The sequence below is a fragment of the Filicampus tigris genome, chromosome 19 (genome assembly GCF_054856515.1).
Source record: "Filicampus tigris isolate MCC_2025a chromosome 19, RoL_Ftig_1.0, whole genome shotgun sequence".
NCBI classification, from domain to species: domain Eukaryota; kingdom Metazoa; phylum Chordata; class Actinopteri; order Syngnathiformes; family Syngnathidae; genus Filicampus; species Filicampus tigris.
In genome coordinates this window covers 9244447-9266110 of record NC_141235.1, presented here as the reverse complement: position 1 = coordinate 9266110, position 21664 = coordinate 9244447, and the positions used below count along the sequence as shown (strand labels likewise).

Genomic DNA, 21664 nt, shown 5'->3' with positions numbered 1-21664 from the left:
CTTTGAGTGAAATCAGAACTACGATGCGGCCCGCGGCAAAAATGAGTTTGACACCCCTGATATATATATAAACAGAGTAGTGTCGCAATAGGCAACTGGAAGTGTATGTTGTGATCGTTTGAAAATGACTGGCTGTGAATGAGTTAATTCCCATAAATTCACACAAATTCTTATAATTCCCATGGAAATGTTCCACCCCTTTGGAACCCTTACACACACAAACAGGAATGTTTTAATGAGACTGCTTATCAGCGATTTCTTTTTAAATGCCAGCCCGTATTAAAGTGGCTGGTCAGGTACCTGACTTCCAGGTCCTGTAACCTTTTGAATACGCGCCGCACATGTGGTGAAGTCGTCCGGACGTAAAGACACCTTTGGGGGATGAAGTGAAATTCAATGCGGGAACCCGAACACACACCTGATACATCACTCCATAAAACGGCGTCCGTATAAATGCGACCCGAGAGATTGGAGTCAATCTGATTGTCTTGGCTGGCTAGCGCATTAAGCGAAACTTCACATGCGGGGGGACCGCACACATGCCTGCGTTTTAATATCCAGCAAAAAAAAAAAAAAAAAAAAAAGGACGCATTTGTTGTGTCGCCATGCCGACGGAGCGAGCGAGACGCCGTAGGTCACCGTGTTGGCACGGCCTCACGTTGCTTATAAGCTGATAAGAGCCAAACAGAGCGGACGCCTAAATGAATCTAGTAATAAAGGCCTCCATCCCGCCATGCTCTCTCCCTCCTCTCTCTCGCTCTCTCTCTGTGTGTGCTCTGTGTCCAGAAGCCTGCCTGCTTCCAGCCTGTCTGGTGCCAAGACTCGGATTTCAGAATTTCCTTCTACAAGCCACATTTAGAGCGGCCAGCGTACTCTCTCAGCATGTGTGTGCGTGCGCGCGCGTGTGTCAGTTTTGCAACGTTGTCCTCTCACTGTCTCTCGCCCCGCCAGGCTGTTTTCAGTTGACTGCGTGCTCCCAGTGCAACACGTTGCCTTTCGGGCTGTCTCAAACACGAGGCTTAGAAATTTCGGGTAATCTGTATTTGTAATCTTTCCATTCTTCGCTCAGAATGTACATAAGTGCAGCGCACTCTATGGGCCGCCTTGACTGGTGGAAAGTCGGTGCCACGGATAATTTTAGCAAACACCATCATGTAATTCAATCAGAAAAATGAGGAATAACCCATTACTAATGTATATATAAACATCTAACCAACATTTAAGCTACCCCTGAGGCCTTTGCCAAGCACTTGGGAAAAACATAAACAATTTTAATAGCATTTAGAAAAATATAGATTAAAAATTCCATCATGTCAAACCATGATTGATGGAAATGTATGAATCAGGTCTGCAGCAAAAGCAAATGTCTTTTGAGGTAAGCCTGTTTTTATTTTTGAGCTATGAAACACTTTCACAAACCAATCGCCATGAAAAAATACTAAAAAAAAACAAACAAACAAAAAAAGATATATTTTCTTAGCATTTTATTATAGCGTTGTGTCTTTGCCACTGCACACCAAGTTTCGGTATGTCAACTTTTTAGCCCTCAGCACTTATAAGGAGACTGGACCATTTATAACATAAAACAAGAGTCGGTCTACTTGTCTTTGTTGACATCTTAACTTCCACCAGATACCGATCACGTGATTGAAAACTATTGATACAGCTACATTTTCTTGAATTTCCTCACCTTTATCTGATCCACATTTTCCCATGGCAAACTAAAGCAGGCACACCAACGTCAAAGACATTACCTCCTTGTTGGAGGTAACGATGCATGTCAGTGCTAATGTGTCTTACAATAGAAGTTTGATTGACATAAATGCCAGTGCCTGCTGTGAAGTTGAAATGTCAACATTGACGGTCAAGTTTGGAATGGGAGTCAGAAAAAGATTTCAAGTTTCATTTTGGTCCAACATGCTTTTTCTTCTCGTATACGAAACCAAGTTCAGGTCTTTTTGCTTTTTATTTCGCTCTCTTTTTTAGCTGAACAAAATGTCTTGTGGACAGCAAATCTGAATAATATTGATTTTTCTGGCGCTCGTCAGCATGTCCTATGCATTTCGCAATGGAACTGTGGAATCATCATATTGGGCAGAATTTTCCACTCAGCTGCCGGCGTTGACATGTTTTTGAGATAGCTCCTCTTATGAGCTGTTAAGTACATACTTGTGGCTCCCTTTAAATGTACTCCAACAACTCTGCAATCCGTTAAGCAGTTGGAGCATTTTATAAACAAGCTTTTCATATTATCACTGTCAGGGTTCAAGAAAGTGCACATATATAATAGACCACAACTGCGTGTGACTCCATAGTCTTTACATTTATTGTCTGGGGAAGACTCGTGCTCGTTTGTCCGTTGTGATCATTGCGTGATCTCAGAGTTGATGAGTTTCTTGTTGTGTAAATGATAGGTTTTTGGTTGAGACTCACAGAATGGTGGCTTCCCATCTCTTGTAAGCTGGTCAGAGGTGCGGTCGGCTGTGAAAATTTGTTTTGAGAAAAAGGTCAAGTGAATACCTTTTTTACATATATATATATATATATATATATATATATATATATATATATATACAAAAGCCTACAAAATATTGATATTAATCTCCACAGGCTAGAAAATGTGACTTGCTTACATACTGTACATTTTAAAGTATCTCAAATTATGTTTCCCAATTCAGATGAATGGAAATGCTTTTAATCCGTTCCACCCTGCCAAGTAAACAACATAAATGTTTGTAATATGTACCGTAGTGCTTGTATCATGTCTTTTACTTGTATTATGGGTAGGTGGACTGTTTCTTGGGAAATGGCAACCTCATATGCAGGATGGAGCATCTCTTTGAAAGTACAACCTCACACACACACACACACACACACACACACACACACGCATACTCCTTGATATCGTCAGAGAGTGATGGGGCACCGTCCTGCCGACAGAAAAAAAAGTCATCTGTTCCATCTCAGGCAAATAACAATAAGCCCGGGGCCGGATTCCGATGGGCTTTCTCTTTGAAATGGGATACCGGCACACGCATTACAAATATATCTCGTTTTATCTTCCGGGCCAGGCCCATGGAAAAATTATTCCAAATACCTGCCACGCTTTATCTGGAACACTGGAATAGGTTAGGCCCGGCCGGGAACACGAGGATGTCTAAAATAAGGCGTCTATTACGGGAGGGAGTGGAGATGGATGGGACAGAGCGGGAAGGGACAGGGATCGAGGGGTATTTTAGGTGTATCGGCCCCGTGAAAAAGTGCCTGTTGCAAGGGCTCGGGGCCGCTTCAGTGGCCACAGTGTGGGCCGCTGTCAGCTGTCGTACGGTCCCGCATGTGCTGTAGGACGGTTTGTGTGTGCAAGAATGCTCGTGTGGACTCACACGTTCATGGCAGAGCCGGAATATAAATAACATTTTTCCTACAGATGTTCTCTACTTGACTAATTTTCACGTGTTCTGTTGGATACTCTTTGACATACGATGACCCATCTTGACTCGACTCATTTATTTACCTTCTTCCGCTGCTGAATGCTGGCAGCCTTGTCACATCAGCTTGTTGGTTTTGCAATTCGTCTAATGATCTTGTCCAAAGTGATTGGTGATAAGCAAGTACCTGGGTGTCAAGTGCATTTCCATTGGATTCTTAGGTGGCAAATGATCATTGTATCATTTAACTCAACTGGCCGTCTCGTGAGAATATGCATAAATATGCATAACAAGAGGAAAGTCCAGTCCCAAGCAAGTCCTTAAATTGGCGAATCCACCACCTCTCGTATCGACCTCTTGCCTTTTTATATCACTTCAAATTGACGTATCAGCAGGTCCATGTTGTTCCTTGATATTCTTGTTCCCTGCGACATAACCCAACTAAGGGACGGTAGCAGGCAAGACGTTTTCAAATGGGAGCTTCCCTGTGTTTACAACATGTGGAGTCATCAAACTGTGTGAAATCTAAGTACAAAAGAATGTGACTCGGACGATATACAGTGAAGCATTCAACTGTTTTTTTTTTTCCCTTCACAAAGAACAATTACCCTTGTTCCACTCGTCAAGGGAGTTAATCTAAGATTCAAGAATTCATCTTAGTTTCTTCTTTCTGGAGCTTTGGTCTGTAGCGAACATTGATTGACGTGAGGATTAAACACTTATTTCTCTTCTCTATGTCCTGAAACTCTTCATAGAGATTTGGTTTGTTTTGGGGAATTGGCTTGGGTTTCAAGTGTTCTGTTTTTCTCCCGTGTGTTCTGAAGATCTTTCTGGAGATTTGGTCTGTCCTGGGACTTGTCTTGTGATTCAGGTCTTGTTCTTTTCTGTTTTGCGTCCTGAAACTGTTTCTGGACATTTGGTCTGTCCCAGACATCGTTTTAAGATTCAAGACATACATTTCTCTGCTTTATGTCCTGAAGCTTTTCCTAGATATTTGGTCTGTCCTGGAAATTGTTTTAAGATTCAAGCCTTATTTGTCTGTTGTGTGAATGTGTCCGTTGAGTCCTGAAGCTCTTGTTTCCAAAGTCTCAGATGGAAGTAGTTTCTCCCTCTGAGCTCTCAGCCCAATTCCCAATGTGACATCGCCTTCAAAGAGTGTTTCAAAGATTTGGTCTTTCCTGGAAATTGACTCGAGATGTAGGACTTATGTGTGTCTATTATGTGAATGTGTCTGTGGTGGCCTCAACTAGTTTCTTCCTCGGAGCTCTCAGTGACATGGCCTTAACAGAGTGTTTAAAAGATGTGTGACATGGACTACATGTCATTTACAGACACTATTACAATCAGTGTAACAGATTAATTGAAGGCCGATGAAGATGTGAAACATGAGACAGTTGGCCAGGGGAGGAGGGGGTGCTTGGAGATGAATGAGACCCGGCAAGGAACAGAAGGAGAGAAAGCTGTTGAAAGTTACCACTTGAGGGCTTCATTTATCTCCCTGCCTCCCGTTTGGTGCTTGGGACCTATCGCATAGTCTGTCACTGTCGCCTGTAGGCTCCTGCTGACATTTCCTTCAGCAGCTGAGTGTGTGCCGACACCACTGAGCAGACGGCCGTCGACGGCGTTCCCATGGCGGACCGGAGACGGAGCATAGTCTCCATACCAGCCGTGCCGGGACACAAGAGGACAGAAAGATGCTTATCTGTTTAAAACACACGAGAGGTGACACTGAAGAACGACACAGCAGACATGATGACTAGGCTGCTGTCGCATGTGTACAATGATGTGGCACAGAGGGGACAAAAAATCAAAACGCAATGCATAAATGCTGCCGATCTGGCCGATCACTATTTATCACCCCGCCGCAGATCAGTCATGGTATGTGTTTGGCCCCCTGTTTATCACAGGGGATACGTTCCAGACCAGGTGAAAAAATATCATATAGAGAGGCCATATCTAGTAGAAAGGTAATAGTTTTACTATTCCTAAACGAAACACATTTAAAAGGATTAAAACACGCGTTAAACTTCAACGTGGAATCGAAAAGAAGACTCGACCACACAGTTCTCTAAATAAGATGCAAAGTGTGCTCGTTTCAAACGGTTTGTCATCCTCCATTTGAAGTCTCCAAAACGAAAAAAAAAAAAAGAAAATGTTCAATAAGGTCAAGAATATGAATAATTTACAAAATAAAACTACTTTTCATTTATGCCTCATAGTCTTTGCCACTTTTTTGTGTCATTTCCAGCCGAAACCCTTGAAAAGCGCTATGTAAATCTAAGTTATTAAATGCATTCAAATAAATCACTTTCACTCAAACATTGGCCAGGTATGAATCATTTTGTGTTTAACTACACATGTTGTATCAATTCTTGGTTTTAAAAATGGTTCAACAACTGACATTTAAAGCTGATATTTACCGCAGCATGAGTCATCCTCATCTTTGTGTGGTAGTGGGTAGAGAATTACGATTCTAATGTTGTGCTTAGTGCAGCTCAGTCATCAAGCATCATCGATGTTTTTTTTTAATCATTATTATTCTTTGTTCTTGCAGGGCTGATTCAACCAAGATGACGCAGCCCATGAGGGGGGACCAGGCCCACCAGCCGACCCCGGCCCGCAAGTCAGCCAGCTTGTCCTCGCCAAGCGCGGCTCGCCGCCTGTACCGCAACTTGTCTGGAAAGTTCCGTGTGAGCACCAACCCCTCTGCTTTGGAGGACAGCGTGCTGTCGGGACGGGGAGGAGACAAGGAGAGGCTGCGCAAAACCACCATAGTAAGTCCGAGGCGACGTCGGAATAGAATAATAATCACGGGAACGTTGTTGTCTAAAAATAGACTGGGAAGAAGCTACTAACATCACATGCTCCTGACCAGCTCCTTTCTTTTAGAGCCAAAAAACTTTAAACACTGTGGGTTTGTGAATTCACTGATACGACTCAGCAGTATTCTTCTTGAACGCTCCACAAACTGCCTTTGTGTCACAGTTCCAGAGCAATGAAGCGCTGTTTGAGGCAGTGGAGCACCAGGAGTTGGACTTGGTGCAGCTGCTGCTCTCCCAGTACAGCTTAGAGGAGCTGGACCTCAACACCCCAAACAGCGAAGGCCTCCTGCCACTCGACATCGCCATCATGACCAACAACGTGCCTATGGCCAAGCTGTTGCTCCGCGCCGGTGCTAAAGAAAGCCCCCACTGTGAGTAAAGAAACATGCCGCGCCTCTGATAGTGTTCCACCGAGCTGGACAGTTCACTTCAGCTCCCCATGGTACTGATTTGTTGCAAACCTTAATGTAGTGTGTTTGGACAAGCCGACTAGTCGACTGACTCGTCGACTTTACCACAGTGCAGTGATGGTAGCAAGTTGAAGGTGATTAATCACCGATCACGTGTTTTGGCATTAACAACACTGATGCCTCCACGGAAATCGGCAAGTGGTCGGTCAGCGCATCAAAGTATACGAAAAATGAAACCGGTAGCACAGTCACTTGCAAAATTTGCAATTCTATCCTATAATATACCAAAAGGATGAACATGTTAACTCATTCACTGCCATTGACGTATTTATTTGTCTTTTCACACTCCAGCCATTCAATAGCAGGAACTTATATTTTTTCCAATTTTTTTCCAAACGTTAGAGTAAAAGAGGGTCTGAAAATGTCTGGCAGTGAATGAGTTAAAGCAATCTGTCTTGGCCGGTCATTTTTTTGCTTTGTGTTGCATTCCAAAATCTGAGTTTCAGATATGCCGCCACTCATTAAAAGTTGTGAAAAAAAGGCCGAGTACAGTGTACAACCATTATTGAACGGGACAAACAGTCAAATGCAGACATACACAATGAAGGCACTCGCAAGGATCATGGAGGAAACGCGCTCACTGAACTGCGTGGTAAATTGCCCACCGAACTGACTCCAGGCTCCTGATGTTACTCACGAGACCAAACCCCTTAAAGTCACACATAAACGCAAGTACTGCAGTGTGTGTGTCTGCTTTTAACTCACTATTGACATCCACAGAAGTGAGACCTTGATTGGTGAGTGTCACCATAGCAACCATGCTCCACGGAGAAAAGGAGACCTAAGCCTATGCATTGACGACAGTTTTGTCAAGACGCAGCAGATAGCGGCTACTGATTTGCTTTTGCTTCCTCCGGCGCTTTGCGGTCAAGCAACGTCGGTCGCCATGGACGCACAGTGCCGCTTCTCCGACAACCTCCGATGCCACCAGAGTAGCTCACAGAGTTGCCCTGAGTAATGAGTCATGTTCGCTAACTGCATGACACCATCTTCCACCTTGTATGTCCTAATGTGTTGGTTATGTTAATTGTGTGTGTCGTTTGCGTGACTGCATAGGTGGTCGTGTGTGTGTGTACTTGTCATGTTGTTGTGTATATGTGATATGTGAGTGTATGCGTGGTTTGGTGTGTGTGCTATGCTAGCAAAGATAGATTAAAAGCGGTGGCGTGGCAGTAATCACGCTGCAGTGTTTGTTTAGTCATCTGCATAATCTGCTGCTCCATTCTTCTGTTAATGATTACAACACGCCTGTTCGAATCGTACGGAGCCACACACACACACACTTCCATAGATCTGATCCAGACGTCTTGCAAAGGTGTCGTTGGATTGAGAACACTTGACTGCAATGCTATGAATGTCGATAGCACAAAGGACTTTCATAGGAAAGAAAGAACAACTACATTTGTAAAGATTGGTCATAGAAACACATTAGTGCCTTGAGATAAGTTTAATTTGTTTCGTGAACATACTCGCTAATTGTTAGCATGTAAAGAGCGTTTTCCATTGTTTGTTAGCGTTAAGCTAGCAGGGCCTTTTTTTTAGATAGTTGTTTGAAATACACAATTTGTTTTGTGTTTAGTTTGACAGTCAACTTTAACTGGGAGAGGCATTAAATAACGCGAACCATCTTTTTCTCCTTCACTTTAAAAAGCAAAATATCAGACGATTGATGTCTCGCATCTTGAAAGACTCAACATGTCATTTTTGGGACTGATTTCTGCACCCTCAGCAACTATTTCCAGCAATCCGAGAGTCCATTTCCAAATTGGGAATTCGGAGCCTGCCCCTCAGTAAGTCCTGGCTTGAACCCCGACCTTAAACCTCAACCCCAGCTGTTGCATTACCGAGCAGAGTTGAAGTGTACGCGGGGGGCCAATCAAAGCTCCAACTGACCCGGCAGTGGAGACGCTCACATTAGAGGAGAAGCCCGCAGCCACCGAGGAGACACTAAAGCAATCAAACAGCCAGATGGACATTTTGACACAGAGCTTTAAACTTACTGTCAACAGTGGAATCTAACGCTCAACAGTGGAATCCACTGTGAACAAACGCAGGCCACACAGACTAAACACAGACTCACACCAGTCCTAAACACTTGGTGAGTGAGGGCCGCCAAAAGAAGTACAATATGCTATTGTCTTCCCTCGGCCTAATACTGTAATTCTGCATTACCTGGTAGTATCGCATTTTGATTAGAATGGAATAACCTGGAAAAATCTACTCAATAACAACAACCAAACGTTTTTACTTCCCACCACTGATTAGGTGTCGGATCTCCTTTACTGCTACTTTGTTTTGATGCATTTTGGGTGAAATAAATGATTGTGATTGTCCACATTGTTTTAGTCAAGCTGTAGCCCCTTTGAGGCGAAACATTCCTCTCGTGGAGGCTCTTTGGCGCTGCGGTTCATGATTTAAATAGATCAAAATGTTCCACCACTTTTGCAGGGAAAAAAAAAAAAAAAAGAGAACGCGGCAACTTAAATGTATGCTCCCACCATTTTTGTTTTCCCCAAGAAGAGCAATTGTCTCGCCCACCGCTCTCACTTTCACACAGTCTCCTTCTGGATGTTGTCATCCCTCAACAAGGAAAGCTCAGTTCAAATATTTATTGGGACAACAAAAAGCCGCCTGCAAAATAATTTTTCAGGATTTCCCACAGTGATGTTATTTTGTTTAATTCATTGCTTAGTATTTAGAGCTTTCTGTTGGTTAACCATGTTTGTTCATTTGGTCTAAGTCAGCTCCATGAAAGACCATTGTTACAAAACAGAAGAACTCAAAAGATTTATGCTCAATTTCTCTGAAGAAAATTCAATTGAGCCGCATTTGTTTTATTAAATGGCTAAATGAACTGTTTGTACAATACTTGTAGTTGTACAATGCATTTGTACTTTGGCTTATACGATCCACAGGGTTGTGGTGTGGATAATAACAATGGAGTGCATGAGTTGCCTCCAACCAGCTGAGCCACTATTGATTCACTCATATGTATGTATATATATGTATATGTATATATATGTGTGTATATGTTTATATATGTATATATGTGTATATATGTATATATATGTATATATATATATATATGTATATATGTGTACTGTATATGTATATTTGTATGTATATGTATGTATATTTGTATGTATATGTGTATATACAGTATGTATATATATATATATATATATGTATATGTATATATATGTGTGTATATGTATATATGTATATATATGTATATATATATATATATATATATATATATATATATATATATATATATATATATATATATATATACACACACACATACTGTGTGTATGTATGTATGTATGTATGTATGTATACTGTGAATATGTATCACAGACCGCCACTAGTTTTGCTGTGGTTCAAAATTTGAATCACTGATGAACGTCTTTGCAATGTAACAGATAGAACAGCCAATCAAAAATGCACGTGAGCTTTCACAAAAAACAAATGTGGATACTAAGCATAAGCAAAGCCTGTTGTGTCACTGCCAAACCCTACCAACACAGTACCTATTGCATATCTTGTGTTTTACAATAATACATAACTCTATTCATTATTTTATATTTTCCCGGGGCTGGAAAGCAAAGCGTGCAGAGTCTCTGTCACTGAAATGCAAACAGCCTCCTAAAAATCAACTCTCCCCTTTCATTCTTGCCAGTTTCCTCTCTTTGTGGTATTTCTGTGACAATCACGACATGTTTTTATGGTTCATCCCCAAAAAATTAACAGTCCTTTATACTGCATTTGGAGCTTCAAAAACTGATTTCTGTGTTTCTCAGTTGTGAGCTTGGAGGGCCGCGCGGTCCATCTGGCCACTTTGGTGCAGGAGGCTGAGCAACGTGTTTTCGAGCTTCAGACCCAGGTGGGCAGCGTAGGCCCCGGAGAGCGAGAGGGCTCGGACCGGGAGCGGCAGCTCAAGGCCTGGGAATGGCGGCTGCGGCTCTTCAGACGCATGCAGACGGGCTTCGAGCACGCAAGTAAGATTGCTGCAACACTTTGATGGCAGCTATAAAGGATTACAGGAACCTCTGAGATAGGGAGGCTTACAGCAGCCATTCACCAGTCCTTTTTTCATTTTTCTACTCTTTTTCGCGGCTGCCTATTTTGTCTGGGCCAACGTAATGACTTCCACACTAGGATGCCGAGTGTGTGTGTGTTAATTTTTATAGGCACTTCATGACACATTTAGTGGCTGGGGAGACAGCCACCCCGCAAAAACAGACACTCACACGCACACACGTCCCTAAAGCCAAACCAATCTGCACTTTGATGTGAGAGTGAATCCCCACACCCTACTTCATAATTCCACCCGCTCATTTGATTTGATTTGATTTGCGCACCAGAAAAAAAAAAAAAAAATCTCTGTATGCCCAAATGATGTTTATGTTATCTTGTTCACAATGATCTCCATCTGTGTGCGTTTGCATGCTGAGCGGCTGTCATTGCGATAGTGACGGTAAATTGCTGCAATTTCACACGAGGATGAGCGCCGTATTGTGCAAGCGAGCAAATGATGTCATTAAAGTGAGCCGCCGCTGCGCTGCACAGCTCCATTGAAACGGGTGTAGGATGCAGAAGATGTCGGTCGTCCATCTGGCTGACTTCTTTCTATTTTTTTCTTTTTTTTGTCGTTTTTTTTTTTTTTTTTATCTCCTTGTGTATCTCCACTTAGACCCTCCAGACACTCCGAGTTCAGCGCGCTTGTCTGTCAGCAGCAGCACCAGCCTGACGGTTGATTTCCAGGAACCCCAATGCATCAACTCTGCTGTGGTTACCAAATTCAAAGGTCAGGCGCTGTGCCGGATCAAGCCGACGTCACGGTTTTACAATATGCAACCCTCCAGTATGAGAAGATGCCAAGTGTTTGACGAATGTCTTTCCCGCCCCCAACCACAAAATACAGTAGTTTTAGAGCCCACAGTTTGTGATTGTGGATGTCTTTGTGTTTGCAGTGAGCTGGAGCTCCACGCCGTCCTTCAGCTCTGTGCTGGGGGAGGTGGTGGTGGAGGACAACACCGTGCTGCAGTACAACATCACTGGACTCACCTCTGTGAGTTGGGCTTGGAATTCTGTACTGTATCTGAACAAACACTCAATTAGGAGTCAAAATGGACTGTTATTATTGCCTGTTTATATAGTATCGTATTTTCAAGAATAATGCATTGGAATTTGCTTTATGCATGTCTTAAATCAGGGGTGGCACGGTGGTTGACTGGTTAGCACGTGCGCCTCACAGTTCTGAGGTCATGGGTTAGATCCCGGCTCCGGACTCCCTGTGTGGAGTTTGCATGTTCTCACCGTGCCTGTGTGGGTTTTCTCCGGGTACTCCGGTTTCCTCCCACATTCCAAAAACATGCATGGTAGGTTAATTGGACTGTCTAAATTGCCCCTAGGTGTGATTGTGAGTGCGGATGTTTGTCTCTCTGTGCCCTGCGATTGGTTGGCAACCAATTCGGGGTGTCCCCCGCCTACTGCCCGAAGACAGCTGGGATAGGCTCCAGCACTCCCCGCGACCCTTGTGAGGATAAGCAGTGTAAATAATGGATGGATGTCTTAAATCAGTGAGTTGTGTTCATTTTAATGCGTGTTGCCGAGAAGCAACGTCATTAAGCGGCAGCTAATTAAAAAACCCAAATGCGATAATAGGTAACGAATGCCAAACTTTTTTTGGTTCATGCATGCCAAAAATATGTATAAAAAAAAGTACTGCAGAGTACAACCTAGTTTAATACTTCTCGACAGGAATTCAAACACATTAACTCATTCAGTGCCAGACATTTTCAGACCCTCTTTTACCCTAACGTTTGAAAACAATTGAAAAAAGTTCCTGAAATTGAATGGCTGGGATGTGAAAAGACAAATAAATACGTCATTGGCAGTGAATCAGTTAAGGGGTGCTAATCTAAGAGCCAAGATCTGAGCTTTGTTTCTTTTTTCTGTAGCTAACATTCAGAGATGGAAACATAAATAACAAAATGATGAATACCATTACAGAAGTGAAAGTGAAGCTTTCTGAAGAGTTTACCTGTGATCCTACATTGTCTTAGCCAAGCCAGTCCCAATCTTGAAATTGGTCAGGTCATGTGACTCGACTCCAACGCCTCTGCCAAATACTGTATGAGTCCTTGCCCAACAAGTGGCTGAAAACGCCATGTTGTTTCTTAATCGACAAAATATGAAAGCAATCTGCATTGGTATGTGGCACAAAAAAAAACAAAAACAGCAAGATCCCACTCCCGCAGCTGCTGGTGCCAAAGCTGACAATTTAGGGGGTATTATCCCACATTATTTACACACAAACAACCTCTCCGTAGTCCTTTATTACACGCATCAAACGGCCCACTGAAGTCGCCACCGGTCCAACCGCTCAACCGAAGACTTATGACCTGGCACAAAAAAAAACACCACACACACAATTGGGGAAAACCCAGTTTGTTCCCGTTCCAAATGGCTTCTGACCATTGAGAAGCAACAGTTGCCAAACTGCCACCAACACGCTAAAAAGAGCAGCTTGGTAGCCTGCCACCTGATTTATGTCCGGCCCATGTGGACTAATGGACAATCCCGCCCGTTTGTTTGGGGGGGGGGGGGGGGGGGGGAGCGAGAGAGGCGCTTCTTTCTCCTCCCGAGAACCCCGCTGCCAGCCCCCGAAGCTCACTCCTGTCACATGACAGGGGTCAAGGCGAGGTCAGGAAGCGGCGGCGGCGGCTCCGTGATTGATCTGGCTGAGAAAGGGAAGGACAGTGGCCTGCTGTCGGCACACTGGGCACAGATACAGGCACAGCAACTCCTTGGGAGAGGATTTGCCTTCCACACACACACACACACACATTCATTCATAATAAATGAGACGATTTTCCGTTAATCTTAATAGGATTTTGTATCGAAAAAATTGAAGAAAGAAAATCGATGCCCTGTAACAGTACAACAGTGACATACTTCGGTTCGGTCGCCTGTATTTATTCATAGAGAAACTATGTGTCTATGAATATGAAAGTAGAAATTGGCACGTTTTGTGCAATGTTTGACGTAATTCTCTGCATGCCTTGATTCGTTCCTCATCCTGTCCTTCCAGGGGACCCCCTATTACGTCCAAGTGTCAGCCTACAACATGAAGGGCTGGGGGCCAGCACTCGCTTCGACCCCCGCCTGCGCCACTCCTTCTAGTAAGTCTCCATTTGACAGAAAAACACAATGTTGAGCTTTGAGTGAGTGGCCTCACTGAGTCAATGCAGTGGTTTTGGTGTACATGGCTACTGTACTTGTGTCGATCTTTCAGGTATCTGTACTTGCAGATGTATTTTTCTGATGACTTTTTACTTTGACTCATTACAATTGAAAACGGATCTAGTAGCTATACTTTCTACTCCATACTTTGTTGAAATTGGCTTTTTTTTTTCTTTTAGGGATGTTTTTAGCCCTATTGAAGAAAGTTGTTTAATTGTCGTACTTTACAAAAATGATTTGAGGCGAATGTGTTGTCTTATGCCAGCCTAAAAACGAGCAGCTTGTAGCGTTCCAAAAATCTTTATCTAATCTGAAAAAATGAGCGTTTTTTCAGGGGGTTTTTTCAGTTGTTATCATTCGCTATTCTTTTTCTGGTTCGCAACGTTAGCAAAGCTAAGGGAACGTTGTCGATAGCTAGCTAGCTTTAACTCTTTCACTGCCAGACATTTTCAGACCCCCTTTTACCCTAATGTTTGAAAAAGTTTGAAAAAAAAATATCAATAAATTCCTGGGATTGAATGGCTGGACTGTGAAAAGACAAATAAATTTGTCAATGGCAGTGAATGAGTTAAACAACAACATGCAGCATGTAATGAGATTACTACCCCCCCTACTTAAATCCAGAGTGGGAGTACTTTGGCCACCTCTGATGTGTACATGCATCACGGTTTTCCCACACATTAAGGCCGCCGGGTCACCGATCTCATTGGTCGATTCAAGCGTCACGCCTTCGTCGCTTTGACATCATCGGCCGGGCTGACAGCTGGACCTTCGGCGGGACCCCCGCTTGCAGACGTCAGCGAGTGTAACCGTAGCCCCTGGCCGGTGTTTGGCGCTGGCCGACAAAAGAAGCTGGCCGGGTTCAGTCGAGAAGTTAATGGTGAAGTCATGTGCGGCAACAGCTGAGGTGTTGAGGGCACCGCAGCGCAGCGTTGGTCCTCTTTTTGCCTCCATTTGCAATTCATGTGTACGGCATTTGACTTTGGGCGCATTGGCACCCTCGCGGCACATCTGGGGGACACATGAACGCGTTTGTCTTCACCGGCAGTGTTTGTGTCGTCTTTTCGAACAGACTGGGCTTTCCCTCTCTTTTATTTTTCTCAACTGTCCACCTTCCTCCCGCTCGCCGAGCTAATTTCGATGTTGCGTGTTTGTGTTTTCCATTTGGGCCTACCACTGGAAATATTTGCATGTCTGTGCTGTAGCGCGCGGCGCGGCCCCAACAGTGGGGGCCTTATACCGGGCCGTGGACGCCCATTAAAGGGCCCGCTTGTCCTGTCTGGACAGGCACCTTTCCGGGAATAGAGCTCACCGTGTTTCGGACCCGCTCGCCCTCCGGGGGGCTCCAGGAGTGGGAGCCGGGGTGAGGGTGGTGCGTGATGGTACGAGAAGGGGGCGCGGGGGAGGTGGGTTTATCGCTGACACATCCTTCGGGGAGCAAGCGAGGGATGCAAAGAGGGCAGTCGTGCTGAAGGATCACTTTCTGTACGCGAGGGGGGGGGGGGGGCGGAGGTAGAAAGAGTGTGTCTGTGTGATTTCTAATGCAGGCCTAGATAGTGAATAGATTTTCAGTATTCTTTTAATGGAACGTACAGACTTTTCATTGATGCATTCGTAAATGTCCTTTTACTACTTGTGTTTTTATTGCTTTGGGAGGCAAAGTGTGCTGTGTTATGTTCCAGCCATGGTGCTTGTGTGTGTGCGTGCGTCTGCATGTGTGCACCGACTGTTCTATATACGCACTGCTCTCCAAGTACTCTTAATATACGACTGTATCTGTTTGAGCAGCAGCTAATATAGAAACCTAAATGTGTGGGGGTCCGAGGCAGCTTTAAGGACCCAAAACAAGTAGAACTGAAGCTCATTCGCTACAGATCAGGATGTGTTTACATTTACAGTGATCGTCTATTTATCGCAGGGGAGACGTTCCAGGCCCACCTGAGCCGCAATATGAAAGCTTAAAAACATTTTGCATCTTTGACCACATATCAACGTATTATAACACACGTAGCCTTATTAACTCATTCGCTGCCGTTGACGTATTGACACGTCTTTTCACAGTCCAGCCATTCGATCCCAGGAACTTATTTATATATTTTTTCACATTTTTTTCAAACTTTAGGGTAAAAGAGAGTCTGAAAATGTCTGGCAGTGAATGAGTGGAACACAAGTGCTCCTCACTGCCTGTTCTCACTCTCTCGCTCGTCCAGTTCTCCAAAGAGACCAAGCGTGCTTTGTTCAAGCCTCTCCCGTTCAAAGTTTACCGTAAAACGGATACATAAAACAAAAGACAATCACACATTATATATTTAAACACCATAATGTTCAACCCAATCACATAATTTCATCTAACGGAAGCCTGTTATCTTAATGCTGATTTATACAGCTGTTAGTCCCAACCAATTTGTTTTGATTGAGAGTCATCCATGAGTGATGAGATGCACTGTGACTTTAACGTTCCATTTAACTCCGCCTCACAGGTATTCTAAACTGTAACTAAACCAAATGGAAAACTTGATAGTGAGTGTATTCTTTCTTTCTTCACATTCTCTCTGAGCATATTGAAGCGAGCACATACCAAGTTGTGTTTGTGACCCGCGCCGCACACAATGCAACACACTACCAATCTGTTCGACAACGTGGCGAAGCAGTGTAATGTTAGCATTTGGAACAAAAAAATGGCCATCTGTCATCGTGACAGTTTTGTCCTTAAGGCGGTGGGAAGTTTTGTGAAAATACAAAGACTGAATGCAACACCTGATAGGCCTTAATAACTCATGTGCCAGTTCAAAGAGCTTGCGCTATGTTCTACATGTCCTCTTTAGACCTGGGTATGTAATGCTTGAAAGCGTATACAGACGTTGTTAAATCATAGTGTAACACTGTATTGTCAACAGCAGAGGAAGGTTTGAGATAACAAGGCACGCCTAATGTATCGTTTCACTGATCCATCTGGGAAAGAGAGGCGAAAAAGGGCATTCCCGAAGGTGACGGGTCTGTCTTGCGCAGCCATTCAGATGAATAAAATCAACAAGTAGAGAAGTCAACTACATGCCAATATCTATTTGAAATTTCTTCCTTCATGTTTTTGTCTTCAGGGGAATTTGACATTCACCCGCTTTGCACTTGCTTTTCGCTTAACTTGCCTCGAAGCTTGGCCCCTCCTCTAAGACTTGGTTCATTCGTGGCTGGTTAGATTTGCTTCAAAATGAATATGGTGCAAATATTCCGCTTGAGTGTGAAAGCAAATTTTTGAAGACTTTCGAGCCACTTGATAGTGAATTCCGGTGTGTTTCGGTTCACTGCAGCTCACATGAACGTTCCAAAGAGCGGCGATTGTTTCAGTTGAAAATAATATATAATGGCCAATGTACGATTAACTTTTGAAGGAAGAAAATCTAAAATTTGCCACAAAACATCTCGGAAGTGATGGCAAAGATGTACAATTACATTCCCAGCACGTTCCCCGGGCCTCACGGCGATGGATTTTTTTTTTTCCTATGTGGATATCTCAAAGACAAAGGTTAACTTTCAAAACAGTCATAATAGAAGAAATTGGAAAAGAATGTCTTGCAATTCCCAATGGAATGCTGGAAACCATTCTGACAAAGAAGCAGGAATCAGTAGTCTAGACAAGTGAGAGAAGACTTTACCTTTATTTTCTTTACCACTTTCAGTATGTCCCACAACATTTCAAAATGAGAGTTTGCCATAGTTGTATTTTTCCCTTGATGAAAATCTGTCCCTCTCTTCCTTCCGCAGGTTGGAGGGACGTCGACGGCCGCGCTCCCCGGCAAAGAGGCCAGAAGGAGGTTCTAGACCAGCTGCTTGCCCAAATAAAAGATGCCCATCAGAGCTGCGTCTGCCACGGTATAATAAACCCTTTAGATTGATTTATTGGCTGCTAAAAGACTCAGCAGTCATACGATACCCGCAATGATTTACATGCTTGAAACCGCAGCCCTCTAAACCAATCAACTATGGATGAGCGTGTGATTTTTAATCCGCCTCAGGGTTTTATGACGGCATTAGATTTAACAAGGGGGGAGTAGCAACTTAAAACACGAGAGCTGCAAATATACTTGACCCGCGACGTGAAGGCGACTCCTGAGCGCCGATGTAGCGGCGGGAGCTCCGCTCGCAGCTCGTGGCGTGAACCTATGCCGCGTTTTGAGCAAACACAAATCACATCAGGATTTTTTTTTTTTTTTTTCAAGCCACCGCGGTTGGTCATGTTACAGAAAACACTCTCTGTAAACAAACGTGAGCAATGGACAGCTGTATGTGTTTTTTCAGATCAGACAGAGAATTTTACTGGTGGTTTTTGCCATAAATCATTCTCATAGCCGACATCGAAAAAAAAAATCTCTTAAATCAAGTGTGTGTCATTGTCGTTAATGCTTCCTGGTTCATTTTCCTCCATGTCACTGATGTCTGTTTTTTTTCCACCTTATAAGCCGAGATGGGCGTAACGACGTTATGAATAAACAACATAACAGGAATGGCGAGCCCTGTAAATCTACAGGTGAAACGGGCTTCTTTAACTTCATGTATAGACATTAGTTTTCCATGAACTAAATTAATGGAAAGACTGTACACGTCAAATGCACATTATTCCATAGACAAGTTCTTCTCCAGTCGGGCAATTCCAACCTCATGAAACATTTTTCAACGGCACGTCTCTATGAAATTAGTGGCCATTAAGGCCAAAGGAGATGACGAGAAGACGGTACCACGCAACCAAAACAAACCAAGCTTCATTTTTTTTTTTTTTTGGGGACCGTCACGTTTTTTTTCTTAGACCGACTTTGACAAATTGCTAGCCAAGTATCCAGTTGCAGTCTTGTGTCGTCATTCACCAAGGATAAAAAAGTAGCAAGCCTAGTTTCCAAATTGACAAGGAGTTGAAAGTACAGACATCTGTGTATCAATGTAGGGAGTAAAAGTAAAAAGTCATCAGACAAGTACAGTAGATGCTAAGTAGTGCACAAATACCGGAAAAATCTACCCCGTAAACGGAGTTCAGATATTAGTTTGTAAATACATTATGAAGATCATTTCTGAAAGCGCCTGCAAAGTGAAGTACTCAGTTATAGATATAGCATTTTTTTTTTCGCTTTCAGTTTTGTCCGCCCTCCCGTACTTCATTCACATTGGCGCTTATCCGGCGCAGTGAACTGCTTCATTTACATACTTGATGATTTTTTTTTTTTTTTAACCATTCAACTTTGGTAGGGTTGCTAACAACTCTTTTCTGTGGTATGTCAGACGGCGAAGATTTTAAGTACAGTAACTACGATAAGTATTTGTACTTGATTACTTCAGACAACTCCTTGATAGATGCATAAAAGTCAATGATGTGACGTGTACGTCGGGGGGGGGGGGGGGGGGCCGTGCACCCTGAAATGCTACCTCAGAAATAATACCCCGCGCCTTTCCATGACTCAGCCCTTCCCCTTCCCCCTCGCTGAATACCTCCCTTGGTGACAAAGTGCAGATCGGCTTCTCGCGCACTCAAACTGTTTATATCGCCAAACACTGGCGGCTGTAAGCTGCTCCCATAAGTGTCAAAAGCTGTCCACACTGACTCTTTTACATGACGGCCGACCGCATTCAGCCTTGACGGGCTTGTCCAGCTCTCTTTCTCTCCTAAACACACTCGCCCACTTACTATTGTCCACTGTGGAGCGCTACCATATGAACCGGGGGGGAGTTATACTCTGTATAATAGTCAGTATTGAGCGCGCTAGCCGTTCTTCAGACGACGGCTGATTGAGCTTGAAAGTTCAGCCACGGTAGCCAAGGTACCGTGTCCCCGGGTCATGTTTGTTATTCCTGTTAGAGACGAGTTCTAGGCTGGAGTCGGGAGAGGGCATAAATTACACTGACTTACAGCAGTCTCACACAGGCAGGAGCACACGCCGCCCTCGCAGCCCTCATTCCTGGCTACAGTACGCTCCATACATATACACACGCGCATAAAGATAGACATAGATACGCATGTACATGAACAGACAAATATTCAAGCGCATTGCCCGCTTACCCCCCCCCCCCCCCCCCACTTGTCCATGTACGCACGGCCCGCAGCCCCCGCGCCGCCCTCTCCCCCTTGTCCAAACACAATTAATTAAACTGTGAAAGAGGCCTTGACTAACACTGGCACCCCAGCAGTCAGCCCGACTTGTCTGTCTTACTCAGTGTCAAGCGCACACTGAAGGCCCGCAGCTCGGCGCGCTCGCGAGCCTGGAGAAATCGAGGGAGGGTGGGGGGGGCGGAGGGGGGGCGGTTGAGGGGGCGTCGAAGGGCGCTGTTTTTACTCCACCTCGTCGTGTCCATCTGAAGGGAAAATTAGTTCTCTCGGCCTCCTGAATGAGGGGATTTATTGACTCTAAGTGGCCTGGGGGCGAGAGTATGATCACCTGGGAGGGGAGGGAATCTGCGCCGGGTGTCTAATGAGTTGGGAGGTGCGTTATCTCACCAACAGGCGCCCACACAAACACACGAGCGCACACCCGCGCGCACACACACCTCCCTCTCTCGCCTCCAACCCCCTGAAGGCCCACTAAAAATAAACACGTCCCCACAGACTTAACTGACCTCCCTGTCAGTGAGTGGCGAAGGGTTAAGACGCATACAGACACACACACACAAATTACTACAGCTCCTTGGCTCCACTCGTATGGCCGTAGCTCAAGACGTGCCATGCTCCAGCGGCTAAAGTATGCGCAGGTAAACACGCGCGCACACATGCGCACACACGCAGTTAGTGTCCCTCTGGGAGTTGAGAGCTAGTGGTTCCCTCAAGGCCCATAGTCTGCCGCTGGCTGTCAAATGGTGCCGCGCCACCGGAGCGTACGAAATGTCAAAAAAACATTCCACTTTGAGCGTGTTGTTGAACGTGTCAGGTTTGTTGTCAATTAGGTAACAGGCTGTCAACCGGAGGAGATGTGTCAGGACAGAGGTATTCATTGGTGGCAGCCAGTCAGAGTAATGGGCACAATTTGTCACACCGAGCAGTTCAAAACAAAACAAAACAAAAACATACACACAATGTCATTGATTCATTATTCTTGTCCTCACAGAACAGTGCAAAGCTCCGGCGCAAGGCCGAAAACATTCCGTCTCCAAAAGCCTGCGTCACCTCTTTCAGCCCAACAGCAAGTTTGTCAAAAGCTTGAAAAGGTAAATGAGATTTGCTTGTTGGCATGTATACAACCGTTCAAAAATGTGAAGTCCTTTAAAAATGAATTAAAGTCTAGGCAATGGTCGAGCGGTTAAAAGCTTAAAAGTTATTTTCTTTTGACCATCAAACTTTGGTATGGTCTAAACACGTCTAAACATCAAAATCCAACAATTTTTACCCCATCTCAAAGGGCGGCCATTTTGACATGATTACCGCCTTCTGCTGTTGACTGTAAATGACATCACAGTGCCTAAGGGCTCATCTTGCCGGCATCACATGACCAAAGCCAGAAAACAGGTGAGTCGTGACGGTCGTTACCTTAGCCACTGTGATGTCATTTTCAGTCGACAGCAGAGGGCAGTGCCATGGATGGGTGAAAAAGAGTGGATTTTTCTGCTTGATTGATATTTCACAAACACAATATTAATCAAAATGTTGTGTTTAGACTAGTCGGTGTGTGTAGAACATATTGTAAAGAACATTTTTGACTTGACTTCCCTTTTAACTCAT

At 44.2% G+C, this 21664-nt stretch overlaps 1 protein-coding gene across 3 annotated transcripts in view; it reads left to right on the top strand.

Annotated features, from left to right (window-relative positions):
- Positions 1–21664, top strand: part of ankfn1b (ankyrin repeat and fibronectin type III domain containing 1b) — a 119964-nt gene that overhangs the window by 91406 nt on the left and 6894 nt on the right. For all 3 annotated transcript variants that reach the window (XM_086017559.1, XM_086017558.1, XM_086017560.1), the window contains 8 exons: positions 5983–6202; positions 6414–6621; positions 10524–10721; positions 11417–11530; positions 11697–11794; positions 13820–13910; positions 17734–17841; positions 21054–21153. In XM_086017559.1, coding sequence (XP_085873685.1) covers positions 5983–6202; positions 6414–6621; positions 10524–10721; positions 11417–11530; positions 11697–11794; positions 13820–13910; positions 17734–17841; positions 21054–21153 — 1137 coding nt within the window. The remainder of the gene's footprint in view (positions 1–5982; positions 6203–6413; positions 6622–10523; positions 10722–11416; positions 11531–11696; positions 11795–13819; positions 13911–17733; positions 17842–21053; positions 21154–21664) is intronic.